We start from the raw sequence: 14,142 nt of genomic DNA on the forward strand, positions 1-14,142 counted from the left end.
AAGGGCAATTCTGCACCATTTTGCGAAAATAAAATGTCTCCACCCCTTATTTTCTTATTTCATGGGGTCCCCACCGTCCGACTATCCCCCTGATTGACGAACTGCATAGCTGGTGGGCCAGATATGCGCTGTGTGGGTTAATAACGATAAAAATGAAGTTTTTACTGTACCAGAACCTTGTTACTGGAGCTAGAATCCAAAAAAATCGTATGCGTGTATATTGACTTTTATGCTTTTATGTGTCCTCACCGTAACATTTTTGAGCTGCTGTGCCGTCAGGTAGCGTTTTAAGTGCCCAGAAGGTTTAGAATATCGAAGAAGAGGTTCTAAACTATTTGAAACCGCACAAATTTAAGAGTTCTTTCAAAATTTAATTTTGGCAGATTTTCCTTAAGGTAGCAAGGTACACTTAGATGCGAAAATTTTGGGCACGGACGGTCTTACATGTAGCGCGTCGCAATATTGCACTTCCCCTATAAGCAAAATTTGGGTGGCTATTTTATAAATTGCGTGCATGTTTTGTGCTTTTAATTAATGGCAAGATCGGGATTCTCATAAAAGAAATAAGAAAGTTATCAAAGCGAAAGGTTTACATCATCCATGAAAAATAGCGTGCCAAAATCATCAATTTTGCACCTTTTAAACAGTCTACAATGATCCCGCTGCAAGAACACTGTCCAATTTTATTGCATTTTTTAATTCAATAGTCCTTACTGGACGTCAGGACATAAACGGAATGGGGGCCCATCCAGCTCGTTTTTTTCGGAAAATAACGAAAATGTTCCTGAGTATCAATCAACAAGCACAGAACCCTTCCGTGAATTGAATTTTTCCGCGAAATGGTGTCTCATTGATCATACAAAGCTACCAGCAGTTAGTTTTCCAACTGACATCAGAATTTTACATGTATCGGCTGTATAAATTTTCTAAAGAATTAATAATCATTATCTCTCACCTTAATTTACAGACATCCAAAATCACGATGTTCTCTTTATAACAAATATTGACGGGGGCCAAAATTCGAAAGTGTACCCTGCTACCTTAAATTCTTACGCCGCCATTTTTACCTAGCATGCGATAGGGACAGCCGATTGCAAAAGAATGCAAAGTGATACATACTGAAACGCGGTAGGGTAAAAGTAAGCACGTTGCTGTCGAGGAAATGCACTAGGAAAGGAAAAAAGATTAGTACTATTTATATTTGGACTACTTGTGACTAGACCAGCTGAGGCTTACATTCTATTTGGTAGTGATCAGCCTGTAAGAAACAAAAATTTGTTTTATTTTTCCATGAATTTGCATTCATTCTCAAGGCACACCTATTTTACAATGATTTGCTTAGTTTTGTTGCAAAATATTGAGAAAATGTAGAGAAATGACAATTCATTACAGGTCACCCCCATCCCAAAACAATACTTGAAATTTAGCCCTGTGCAAGCAATATTTCAATTTATTTTACCTTATTCGTCGAATTTTCATCAAAGATCCATTTAATCTTTACATTGTTTGTCCTTTTCATTCAGAAACATGCTAGTTTCAATAATATTTTGACAACTGTAGTGCTAAAATGCGAGAAAAAACATTTACTAGGTCCTGAAACGGTCCAAAATAGAGCCACCTGGTCGAAAATTCGATCTAAATTCCAAAATCACAAGAAATTTAAGAGTTTTCAGCCATTTGTAACCGTTTTACACCATAAAAATAGATTAATGGCATTTTTATTGATTTTCGAGGAGTTTGACAAAATACTATGTATTGTCCCTTATAGTCTGAACACCACTAAATCCAGCTCTTCTTTATTTCATATAAAATCCAGTTACTTCATAACGGTTTTTCGACATTTTCTAGCATATCAGATTTTCAGAGACATATATATTCCCATAAAGAACTAGATCGCTACTTCACAAAAACAAAAAGAAAAGGGGGTGTTAACTTTAATATAAGAAAACTACAGTTCGTTAAATACAACCCGTGGCCCGCCCGCTTAGCTCAGTAGGTAAGAGCGTTGGTCTACGGATCGCGGGGTCGCGAGTTCGATCCTCGGGCGGGGCGTATGTTCTCCGTGACTATTTGATAAACGACATTGTGTCTGAAATCATTAGTCCTCCACCTCTGATAATTCATGTGGGGAAGTTGGCAGTTACTTGCGGAGAACAGGTTTGTACTGGTACAGAATCCAGGAATACTGGTTAGGTTAACTGCCCGCCGTTATATGACTGAAATACTGTTGAAAAACGGCGTTAAATCCAAAACAAACAAACAAATACAACCCGCTGAATTTACTACTTTTTGCTTCTTTCAATTTCTCTTTTCGAGACATTAAATTCTTACCCCGCCATTTTTACCTAGCATGCGATAGGGACATGCCGATTTCAACACGGTAGGGTAAAAGTAAGCACGTTGCTGTCGGGGAAATGCACTAGGAAAGGAAAAAAGATTAGTACTATTTATATTTGGACTACTTGTGACTAGACCAGCTGAGGCTTACATACTATTTGGTAGTGATCAGCCTGTAGCACATGGGGAATGGATGATATCACGTGATTTTTACCGATATGCGATTGGCTCTTATCGCATTTACGGAACGCTTTTTTGGCGATATAGCTGGCAATTTATATGACATGTACAGAAATACTTGTGACCTGAATTCCTCATTCATTATTTTACATAATTTATTCAAACTTTCAGCAATGAGCCATATTAATAGCTAGTTGTGCCTAAGGGAATTGTTTCTGAATTACTCTTTAATTTCCTGGATTATGGTCTAGTGTTGTTTTGCTCTATATGTCAATGAAGTCCAGGTGAAGGCATGAATCACGTTTGTGAAAACTGTAGTAAAGTATTTCTATAGTCAAGGAATGTGACAAGTTTAGCTAAAAGTTATGTTATACATGAAAGGGAAATATAGTAACTTTTGCTCAAAACAATAACTTTCAGAATTAAGAAATACATATTTCACAGATTTACTTGTAAAACATGTAGAATGGAGTAATATGTCATACATCAAAGCGTGATGGTATGATAAAAACACACTATTCATCCATAAGTTACTTTTAGGCTGAGTGGTCACACATACATCCATAACAATTTCTGGTCTGTATATCTTCCGGCGCCGCAGGAAATCTTCCGACTTGTACTATGATTGTGCAACAAACAGAATTTCAAACTGATTTTCAGCTTGGCCCAAAGTGTTAGGCACTATACTAAAGAATGAAAACATTTTATCACATTTTTGACGACGTGGGATAGAAATAAATCCATATGTTTGTTATTTATCAATGCTATACCAAGTGTAGACGATGTTGGTCGAACTGACTGAGTCTGTAATAGGTAAAGAAAGAAATGATGTCAATGTTTCAGGGAAACAAACCTAACATATGATAAAAGAGTATTGCAATTGTGTCTTCCTACATTGAATTTATTAAACCTATAAACCAGAAATGATAACACGCTTTGCAGAGCCTCGCATTTTATATGTTTTGTTCATTTTGTATGTTTTTCCAACTGTATTTTATATAGATATAGTACATAGAAGGTTTTGTAATCACCTGTCATCATAATGTATATTTTTGTGAATCAAATCATACTTTGCTATCAGTACCAATATTTAGATATTAAATAGTCTAAAAAGGGTTATAGGGGCCTCTGTGGGCGAGGTCGCCGACTTTAAATCACTTGCCCCTCACCGATCACTCGAGGCATTTAATTCTTCATGTAAGGAAGCCATCCAGCTAGCTTACGGAAGATCGGTGGTTCTACCCGGGTGCCCGCTGGTAATGAAATAATGCACGGATGGGCACTTTGGCGTTTTCCTCCACCCTCAAAGCTGGAAAGTCGCCATATGACCTATTATTGTGTCGGTGCGACGTTACACCCAACAAAAACAACAAAAAACTAAAAATAAACAGGGTTATTGTAGTTTACAGATAGCAAAATGGGTTGTTTTATTAAGATAGTATCCTTGTTTGACAACAATACTAAGAAAATAATAAAATTGTCTTCTATTTATATCAAAAGTTCAATATGAGATACAAAAGAAACTACGTTTTTCATTGAAGTACCCATAACTTGATTCTTAAAACAAACAGAATTTCAAACTGATTTTGTTCTGCTTGGCCGAAATTGCTGGCCGATGTATTAAAGAACTAAGACATGACGACGCGAGAGAAAAATAAATCCGTATATTTTTATTTATTAGTGCAATACCAAGCGTTACAGTAGAAAATGTTGGTTGAATTGACTGAGGCTATGGTATAATTAAAGAAGGGGCTGGGGTCTGTCTCCACCATCAAAGCTGGAAAGTCGCCATATGACCTAAATTGTGTCAGTGTGACATTAACCCCCAACCCCCCACCCCCAACCCACCAGAAAAGAGAAAGAAAGAAAACTTGATTCATCTTCATTGCATGTAAGTAAAATAATTTCAACATAGCCTTTGGGTATGAGTTACGTTTTTATCTTTTGCTTTTTGTATTATATTACATATAAATTTGCCCTGTATTTCAAATGTTATCCAACACTCATTGGTGTCCTTCTTGTTTTGTTTTTCACAAAGAGAAAGAAGACACTATATGATATGAAAGATACTACCGATGCTGACCTGAGGGAACTTCAGAGACAATTACTCAGAAATGGTAATATCACGTGTACACAGAGTAGTGCCATAAGTAAACGTCTAAAAACAAAATAGCCGCCAGTCTATGCATAATCACACCATAAATAAAACTGCTCTCGGATTACAAATATCCAATAACTTATGATATAACCCCTTGAAAACAGGACAGTATAAATCATGTATCTATGTATGGGAGAATTGTCATCTTTAAATATATAATTCTCATCCTGTAAAATGCCTTAGTATAACAGGCCACAGACAATAATCTAATAAGTCAATATATTTCTTAAAAATTACAATTCCATCAAGAATTGTTAGTGATTGTACCAACTATATTATAAGTAATATATCCCCAGACCATAACACTAAATTTAGGGATGGGCGGGGTAGCAAGACAACAAAGTAACCAACCTTTCTCCATATAAATACTCGGGTTATCAGTTCAGACATCACCATTACATTAGCCACTAAATACAACAGGATTCCAATAACTGTCAAGGTTTACACGATTTTCCCTGTTGACCCTCCCCCCCCCCCTCCCCCCAACACACACACACACACACATTCACCCATTTCATTATTATCCGTCCATGGATACCCTTCACTGAATAAGATCCTTTGACCTGTTCCTTTTGGAACGGTTATGCCCCTAACATTTTTAATGTTGAGATTTCTTTTCCCTTTTTCCTTTACAACTCGCAGTAACTGATGACTGTCGCGCTGCATAAGTTTGCCAGGGATGCCCCTTCTTTGTTTATTTTCTACGGTTCCACGCTTTTGAAATATTCAACTTTTTAGATTTGTAGTTTGGGGTATATCGTATTAAACAGTTTCTCAGATTTACCGAGGGCTAAGTGAAATAAAGAAACCACTGCCTCTTTATTCCTTTCGTTTGGCAATCATACTGTGTACATTAAGACAAAAATAAGACGCAACCGAATATTCTGCTAATGACGTCATCAAAATAATAATGTGGTGCCCCTTTTTTCTTTTCTTTTTTAAAAAAAAAATCATTAATTCAGCTTTTCATCGAGTATCCAGTTTCTTCTTAACTACTACTTGTATAGCTAAATTTTCTAATACAGACTATATTACTTTTTACATCAGTCGGTTTTTCTTATCACAATTGTCATTCCCTAATGATATTTTGTAAAAAAAAATTATATAGACCCCTGGGTCAGTATACAGTTTACTCATACTGAAATACGGTTGTGGTACGACAGGAAAGCTACACTCCGTGCCTTCCGGTGTACGAAGCAGACGAAAGAAATGATCAATTTTATGTAGAGTATTATGAATTGCATGGTTTTATTATGATTTCATTGCTATTTGCTCTAATTATTATAGTCAAATTTTCTTTAGAAATATCTATTTAGACTGTGAAATGAGCATGCTGCCTCTGTGAACACTGCGCCGTAGTGTAGTTATGTTCGGATATAATCCGCCAAGAAAGGATACATTATAGAAATGGACTGTATGTCATGATATAGAAATTTTGAAGTAAAAATGTCATTTGAAACTGTTCAGAGGTATGTGCCATTTCATTTATTAGTTATTTAATAAGGACTGGGATGAAATAATAATGTACATATTGTGAAAATCAAGAATAATCAACAGGCTACATGGTTACATTCGTTTCTTGGATATGTGTTCTAATAGAGTAGACTGGTATTTAAGTTTTCATAGTGTCTGTACACATGGCTAAAATATTTTTATAAGATGGATGGACTATCATTTGTTTATTATGTTAATACGATACGGGTTAATCACAACACTCCCCCCTGTTTTATTTTCAAAAGAAACTAAAAAATATAGATAGTAATTTCAACTGTTATTACCCATACAACTGGAAACTAAAATTAAAAAATAGCACTGTCTGCACTTAGATAAACTAAATTTTATAAAACATCACTCCGCCTGTTTTATTTTCACGAGAAACTAAAAAAATATAGTAATTTCAACTGTTACTTACCTTTCAAGTAGAAACTAAAATTAAAGAACTGCACAGTCTGCACTTAATAGAAACTAAATTTTATAGACCAACACTCCCCCTGTTTTATTTTCAAGAGAAACTAAAAAATATAGAAAGTAATTTCTTTTTTTTTGCCCATACAACTGGGAGATTCTTTCATTTACGTCAGTTCTGATCCAAGTGTAACGTTAACAATACAGAAGAGACCACATATAATTGTCATGCCAAGACAAGTGTCGGGTATACGGGTTTGGTAAGTATCAGAGTTTTGTAAGACTATGTACAACGTGGTGTTATTACTGACTTACAATAAGTGTTGTCAAGACTAGTAGTTTCATATTTGATTCTCACATTGCTTTTGTCTAGTAAATGCAAGAAGAAATTGTTTGCCAGAAAGAAATAATATGTCAAACTTTGCCAGGGATGAATTGCTTTTATGCGGAGAACCATCCATCTGGCTTACGGACAGTCGCCATTTGCATTGCATAGGGGCACAAGCAGGTTCGTTCACACATTCACTATTTTAATGCTGATATCCAAACTTTTTCCATAAGGAATGAGCACACTCCCATAAAAAATGCCCTTTCATAGGAGAAAGTCAAACTTCATTTACTTTGATTGTTTTTAAATGAAATGAATTAAAAGTTAAAAATATGGGGAAAAATAAGGTCACCAAACCCTTTAACTTGACGCACAGAAGCCTTTCGTTTAATGTATAGTCCTGTCTGCAGTTTTAGCCTCTTATTTATGTGACAAAAATAATTTGATGTAAACTTGTACTAAATTACTTATACGTTCATATGTCGTATTTCCGGTTGTCCAAGTTCACGCTCATTAATGTAGTATGTACAAAAGGAAATATTTGAACATATCCTTGATCAGTTTAGATACAAGTTGATATGACAGCTTCAGGTTTAGTAAACAAAATACATGTATTGATATAGCTATAAAATTATTCTTTATTAAAAGCGCAATTAACATTCAGTAGAGTTGCTTTAAACAATAAACCGGTTATTGAAGATCAAAACAGAAGCATTCTTACCGATGGCAAAAGGAAAGGGTGAAGTGGATGAATTTTGTAAACTTTTTGGAGCGTCTGGTAAGTACAATCTGTCTCTATATTTTAAGTATTTTGGTGTTGAGTCACTGTATTCGTATCATTATATCATAGCATGTATACGTTCAGCTCGTCAGTCAGTATGAAAATTGCAACGTGACGAACCTTTAGCCTGCCGGTGGCAAGTGATTCTGCCTTTGCGACCAGTGCAGACCATGAACAGCCTACATCCGTGCAGGCTGATCATGGTCTGCACTGTTCGCTATTCAGTCAGTAAGTTTTCAGTCAACATCCCTTCAAATAGGAAATGGGACTGCCCAAATTGAATAATTGACCAGTCCATTTTAGAAATATAGCAGGGTAATGGTTAAGCAATTTATGACATGACAAGGAAGCTTCTTGTGGTATCTACTGATTTGATGTAACAGTCATTTTATACAAATTCCGTTTCTCTAACGAAATCATTTATAGGATTGTGTTTGACAAATTCATTTAAACAGCCTGTATATATTTTAGCAATTTACTGTGCCGTGATTCTGCTGGTAGTTGGTTTAATAGGATTTGGTACGGCAAAAATCGTTGTGGGTATGTAGTCTGGTAGTTGATTATAATCTAAAACTCAATAATTTACATCGCAAATAGTAGTTTTATTAAAATAATGTGACAGTAATGAGATAATTTTCAAAAATGCATTTACAAATAGATAAAGCAAAAATTTTATAAAACATTATTTACAAGTGAAACATACTGTATTAATCCATTCGTCTTTTATTATATATTTTGATGGCATGACTCCAAGGAGAAGAAAATTACAGACAATATGTAAAAGATCATAATCAAGAATTAGATTCTGACATTACCAAAGTAAAATAATTAATAAAGATAAATGAACTTGGATTTGTTGTATAACAGTTAAACAATAGTTGTCATGCTAATATGAAGAATAGAAAATTGTTTGCTTGTATTTGCAGGGGCAAATAATCTGCAGAATTGCAGTATTGAAAAGCTTATACCGATCTGGCTTGTTGTAAGTGGACTGGCGCCTTTAATGTTCAGCGGCTTCAGCTGCCAAGGAAAAGGAGATATCGAGACATGCTGTCAACTTGTGTGTGGGTGTGTCGGATTCCTTTTTAGTTTTGCCTGGCTTATCTGTGGTAAGTTGTTCACATGACGAATGGTGTTACATTGGTGATTTTACACATATAATAGCGTTTTTTAAAGTGTGATTGTCCTGTTTTGTCTTGAGTTTTAACGCGGTTTTTTAAGTATTTTTCAGTCAACGTACCAGTTTTTCTGGTACTTCTGCCAGTAAAGATATGTTCTCTGGTAGTATCTGAAAACGAGAGATGTTATAGAAGAAGTATGAATTAATATTCTTAGTTAATTCCTATCTTATTTTACAAAATCCTAGAATCATTTCTTATAAATAGTGGAGTCCACAGTAAGCCTACGGCAGATTATTGGTGCAAGGTGTGTCGTTATTTACTCGTAATTTCGACTTTTACTAACTCCTACAGCCTACGTAAATGCATAGATCCTGCCAAAAAAATAGAGTAGCTCGAGTAGTTCTCGGGAAGTCCTAGAGTGTCCTGTAAGATGACTTTTTTCTCTTCACCATTTTAATTAGGTTTAGATATGGAAGGTTTTCGACCCAGTTTGAGTCCATATGGCAAAGATATAAAAACAAACCCTACATGGGCTCGTAGTCATTTGTCCTGGCTTCTCTTTGATCCCAAGATTGAATACCTATATTAGATATAAATATTTAGGAGGGATCATACATGTAGAAGGTGACCTAGTATTTGAATTTCGATTTTAATTGATGAGGATTTTCTCCATTTTAAATTAGTATCTAAAAATACACTAGTTGAGTTAAAGATGCATGTTGGAGACTATTTACTTTTAAAAAGTTTTTGTTACTTTTAGAAGGTCGGGTACACGACTTAACCTACTTTTATTCTTTTAAGTAACGACTACGAATTTAACGAATAATTTTATTTTCTCTACTTCTTTTATTTATTTCAGGTACTGTGTGGGTCTACCCTAATTACGGTATTGTCATGTCTAAAGATTTCAAACTGTGCAAGGGAAATGAAACAGTCGGGTGTTCAAAAGGCGACTGCGATAAAAGCCTGTTGGGATTTGCTTTCGCTATGGTTACCATAGATTGGATGCTTTTGCTTATGTGGATTGGGATAATAGCTTGGCTGATATACAGAGATAGTAAAAAGTAAAGTTGCAAGACCTTAACTTGATAAGGTGCATTTTCTGCGCAAGAACTTTTCACATAAAGATATATTATTGACTGTAGGCTCAATCGGGCTAGGCCAAGTGGGTAAAATATACAATTTATTACATTCCAACCATTGTTAACGATATATCTGAGGAGCAAACACCTCAAAACAAAGACACATCTCCCATTATACTGAATGTTTTGTTGATTTACCTCTCGAGAGCATCTATCTCTTTATTCTTTACACTGAACAGCATTGTCATTTGTGTTCGCTCTTGACAGGTTGCACTGTATATGTCAAGTTTGTAGGACGATGAGAGAAAGCAGAGATTAATGTCTTTTCAGTTAAACCTTTACCCTGCTAAATTTCTAAAATAGACTGGACTATCATTCAATTTGGGCAGTACCATTTATCATTTGAAGGGGAGTTCTTTGAAAATTTACTGACTAAACTGCGAACAATGCAGACCAAGATCAGTAGGTTGGTCATTAGTCTGCACACTGGTCGCAAAGGCAGAATGTCTTGCCGCCAACAGGTTAGAGGTTGAACTACTTTATGTTTATTATCAATACTGTATGTGTTTTATATAAGTGTCATTTTTCTGTTGATAAAGCAAGTTACACTTTGAAATTAATGAAAGAAACTAATTATAGAGCTAGAAAAAAAGTAATAAAATCCCTTCATATGTGTTAACGCCTACGTATAATGTATTATTTTGAGACAAATTGTATATTTACATAGGTACACCAAGAAAAACAAGAGCTGTCCGTAAGACAGCAAATGCTCAACTTTTCGAATCATTGTCCAAGATGCAGGAATATTTATCCTAAATGTTAAAATATCTATAGAGTTTCAACCCATTGCATTAGTTTTGGAGATAGTAACTTGCATGCAAAACTTTAACCAGAAGTTTTAAGTTCAAAAGGGGACATAATTTGGCCAAAATGCATGTTGGAGTTGAGGGACACGAAACGAACTTGCGCTAACGATATTCTAGTTTAAAACGCGTAAAACTAATGTAAATTAATATATTGTCCATCAACGTCATTATTTCCATGAAATTCTGTGTTGTTTTATATCATTGACATCGTTTTGTTTTGAATCATCCTGTTTTGAGGCCGTAATACGTTTGTTTACGTTAATTGGAATGTCAGCAATTTTGAAACTAGACCATCTTGGTCGTTAATCTAGGTTACTAGACAAAATCACAGAAAAAGATTGTTAACATTCTAAGATCAATTTCTTTGACTGGATCTCCCCGAAGCTATTCGTGTCAATCTTGATCTTTCTACGCATGGATGGGTATTCCAATGACTTGGCACAAACATTCGCCATACAAGACAACAATCTCGTGTCATATGCAACCAATGCATTAAAGGTCAATAATAATATTGTACTTAGATCAACCATGTTTTTGTTTGGGGTAAAAAGAATATACAATAAAAAATGCACTGTGATATGTATAAACTTACAATCAATTATTTACAACGCCCTTGCTATTTGTTTTAGACTGATTAATGTTTTGTGTACCCAAGTTTTGTCTCAGTGACCTTCACCTCGTCACAAGAAGCAATAGTATACAGGTGAGTTACTGAGAACTATCATAGCAATTTTGTTTATTATTAAGTACTCGCATCAAAATAATAAGCGGCTTAGTTCTGTAACCGTTACTCTGTGTATAATTAAAAACACAAGGTCATCGTGTTTCATTTAGGCTTTCACATGAAACAGCGTGTCAAAAAGAAGAGTGGTCAAAGGATTATCTGCAAAATAGTTAAGCTATGATCCTGAAGTGAATTCCAGTGCATTACTCTGAAAAGTGAAGACAATCTTTTGACCACTCTTCTTTTTGGCAGGCTGTTAAGTTGTTAGGAGCCTCACTTATTTTATAAGTGAGATAAAGTTTTCAGCTAATTTTAATTAAACTGGAATCAGCTGCCTAGACAAAGCCAGTAAGGTTAAAAGACCTGTATCAAAATGCAACTTTGTAAACTACAAGGTTGTGCTCTACGTTATTTATTTCAGAGAGAATGCAGTGGTCCAGTGTTAACACTGGTTGACAATGAAACCAGAGGTTTCGAGTTCGAGCCCCCACAAAGCAATTAAAAATGACTAACATTGGGATAAGAGTACCGTATATGGATGTTTTGTACCTGGCACTCTAAAGAACCAGGAAAGCTTCTTGAATTGGAGCGTCTCCTGTATCTTGCACTATCCTCCTATTTACATGGTTTACAGTCTTCTGGAGGAGTCGCCCATATGAGTTACTGGTGGCAGCTATACATTAACTTACACACATACATGATAAAATATATAAACTTACATACATAATGTCTTGAATTCAATAGGGGTCAAACCAATAACCTTATAGTTGAGTGAGCTAGACCAGTTGTCAATTTCACAAGTCTAAGAACAAAACCAGTTTTAGAGCATTTATATTTTATTTCTCATTTTCAAATGAATAATGAGCAATTAATATAAGACATAAATTAAGTAGGCATTAGTAAATGAAAATACTTTACAATATATATAGAAAGCAAAATCATCAAACATTTTTCAAGATAATTACAATTCAATCACGGTGACTGCTTTTGGTTACTATACACATAAAGCATTCTATAGCTGGTGCATAAACAGTTGGTCTATTATGCAATTATATTATCACATTACAGCTTATCGCATACCTGGAAACTGCTTAAAATTCAGAAAACCAAACATCTATTTAATGAAGCCTGAAACATTTTTTAATATAATAGTGTTAATATAATAGAATAGGAAAATGGTAATGCAGATATTTTGAAAAAAATGGCATCAATTTTCTCAATGAAATCCAACATACTCCTCTCAATATAGTTTCTTTGCATCTGAATAAAAAAAACTATAATTGCAGTAATTTCACTGTTCAGTTCGGATTATTATGTACACACATAGGACATTTTGCCGAAATGAATAAAAATGGGTGCAAGTTGTCTCGTATAGTACTTATTATGTTATGTTCAAATATTAAAATCATACTTTATAGCATTGAGAAGTTTGTTACGTTCATTTCAAACTTGCCAATTGGCCCACGAGATTAACAAACATGGAAAAGTCGAGACGATTATCTAAACGGAGAAGGTTTACAGTCGGTTTTATACACAATAGTAAATTCTAATTTTACAGTATTCAGTTGCATATATTTATACATGAATAGAACTATTAATACTTTCATGATCGCAAGGTTGTAGCAAATAAATAGATATAAAGAGAGCAAATAATTACACCAGATTAAATCCAAATGTCCCTGCATGACACCGGCACAAATTCATACGATATAAAAGTATCTCAAAACCCATTCACAGTAGAAAATGCTCTTTCATTTTAATTGCCTTTTACATATTTTTCAATTGCCTAATAGCCAGAACCATTTGCAGGAGGAACTATATAGAAACTAAATTACATGTATTATATTTCAGATTACCTCAATTATCAAGTCAAGATTCCAGTGGTATACAAATGAAATTGGTTTAAAATGTCGTTAGTAGATATACTTCTTTTAAATTTTCACATTTATGGCATCCAATAGATTCGTATCATAATATTTGAAAACTTTCTCCCAAATGTTTGGGTAAAATCAGTAGTCTTAAAACACACTATTGCTTTAAACTTACAGACTTACAAACATTTGCTAGGTATTTCTGCAAAGAACAAACATAAATAAAACGTTTGAAAAAACTAGGACGATTGCATGTACACTACTGTAAAGTGGAAAATATTCGCGAACGATTTATTTTCTTAATAATCGCGATTTCAAGTTCAAAACTTCTCCATTAATTTAATACCTAGAATAGTGTAACCTCGCGAATTTACGTCCGCACACAATAATTCCGAGACAAAGGGGACACGCCCAAATTTCACATCGCATAATACCGTTTAATTACATATTCAGACAGAATAGTTCTGTTTAGACTTGGCAATAACAAATGATCTGAAGAATTCATACCTTACAAATACGAATAAAATGAAAAACTGAAAATAATTAAATAGATAATTCCGCATGATGGAAATTCAGTCTAATTCTGTAGAAAATCAACTCTAGTTTCATTTAAATAATACTAATTTCTGGCTGTTACACCTGTTCTTAAGATATTGTTTATTTGCATTTGTTGGGTTTAACGTCAAACCGTCACAATTATAGGTCATATGCTGACTTTATAGTTTTTCATGGGGGAGGAAAACCCTAGGTGCCCCTCTGTGCATTATTTCATTATTGGCTGGCACCTTG

General features: G+C 34.6%; 1 protein-coding gene across 1 annotated transcript; it reads left to right on the forward strand.

Annotated features, from left to right (window-relative positions):
* Positions 1–5,815: 5,815 nt before the first annotated feature.
* Positions 5,816–11,366, forward strand: LOC128558525 (uncharacterized). Its single transcript, XM_053548107.1, has 4 exons — positions 5,816–7,686; positions 8,161–8,229; positions 8,616–8,798; positions 9,670–11,366. Exons 1-4 carry the CDS (start codon positions 7,632–7,634, stop codon positions 9,876–9,878), a joined length of 516 nt encoding a protein of 171 aa, XP_053404082.1. The 5' UTR covers positions 5,816–7,631; the 3' UTR covers positions 9,879–11,366.
* The last annotated feature ends 2,776 nt before the right edge of the window (positions 11,367–14,142 follow it).

Source organism: Mercenaria mercenaria, chromosome 7 (assembly GCF_021730395.1).
Source record: "Mercenaria mercenaria strain notata chromosome 7, MADL_Memer_1, whole genome shotgun sequence".
Lineage (NCBI taxonomy): Eukaryota > Metazoa > Mollusca > Bivalvia > Venerida > Veneridae > Mercenaria > Mercenaria mercenaria.

Excerpts from the sequence above, each read along its gene's own strand:
- LOC128558525 (XM_053548107.1), top strand. The coding sequence starts at position 7,632 with ATGGCAAAAGGAAAGGGTGAAGTGGATGAATTTTGTAAACTTTTTGGA. Across the intron at positions 8,230-8,615 it reads TACGGCAAAAATCGTTGTGG|GGGCAAATAATCTGCAGAAT; the intron begins GTATGTAGTCTG and ends TTGTATTTGCAG. Across the intron at positions 8,799-9,669 it reads TTTTGCCTGGCTTATCTGTG|GTACTGTGTGGGTCTACCCT; the intron begins GTAAGTTGTTCA and ends TATTTATTTCAG.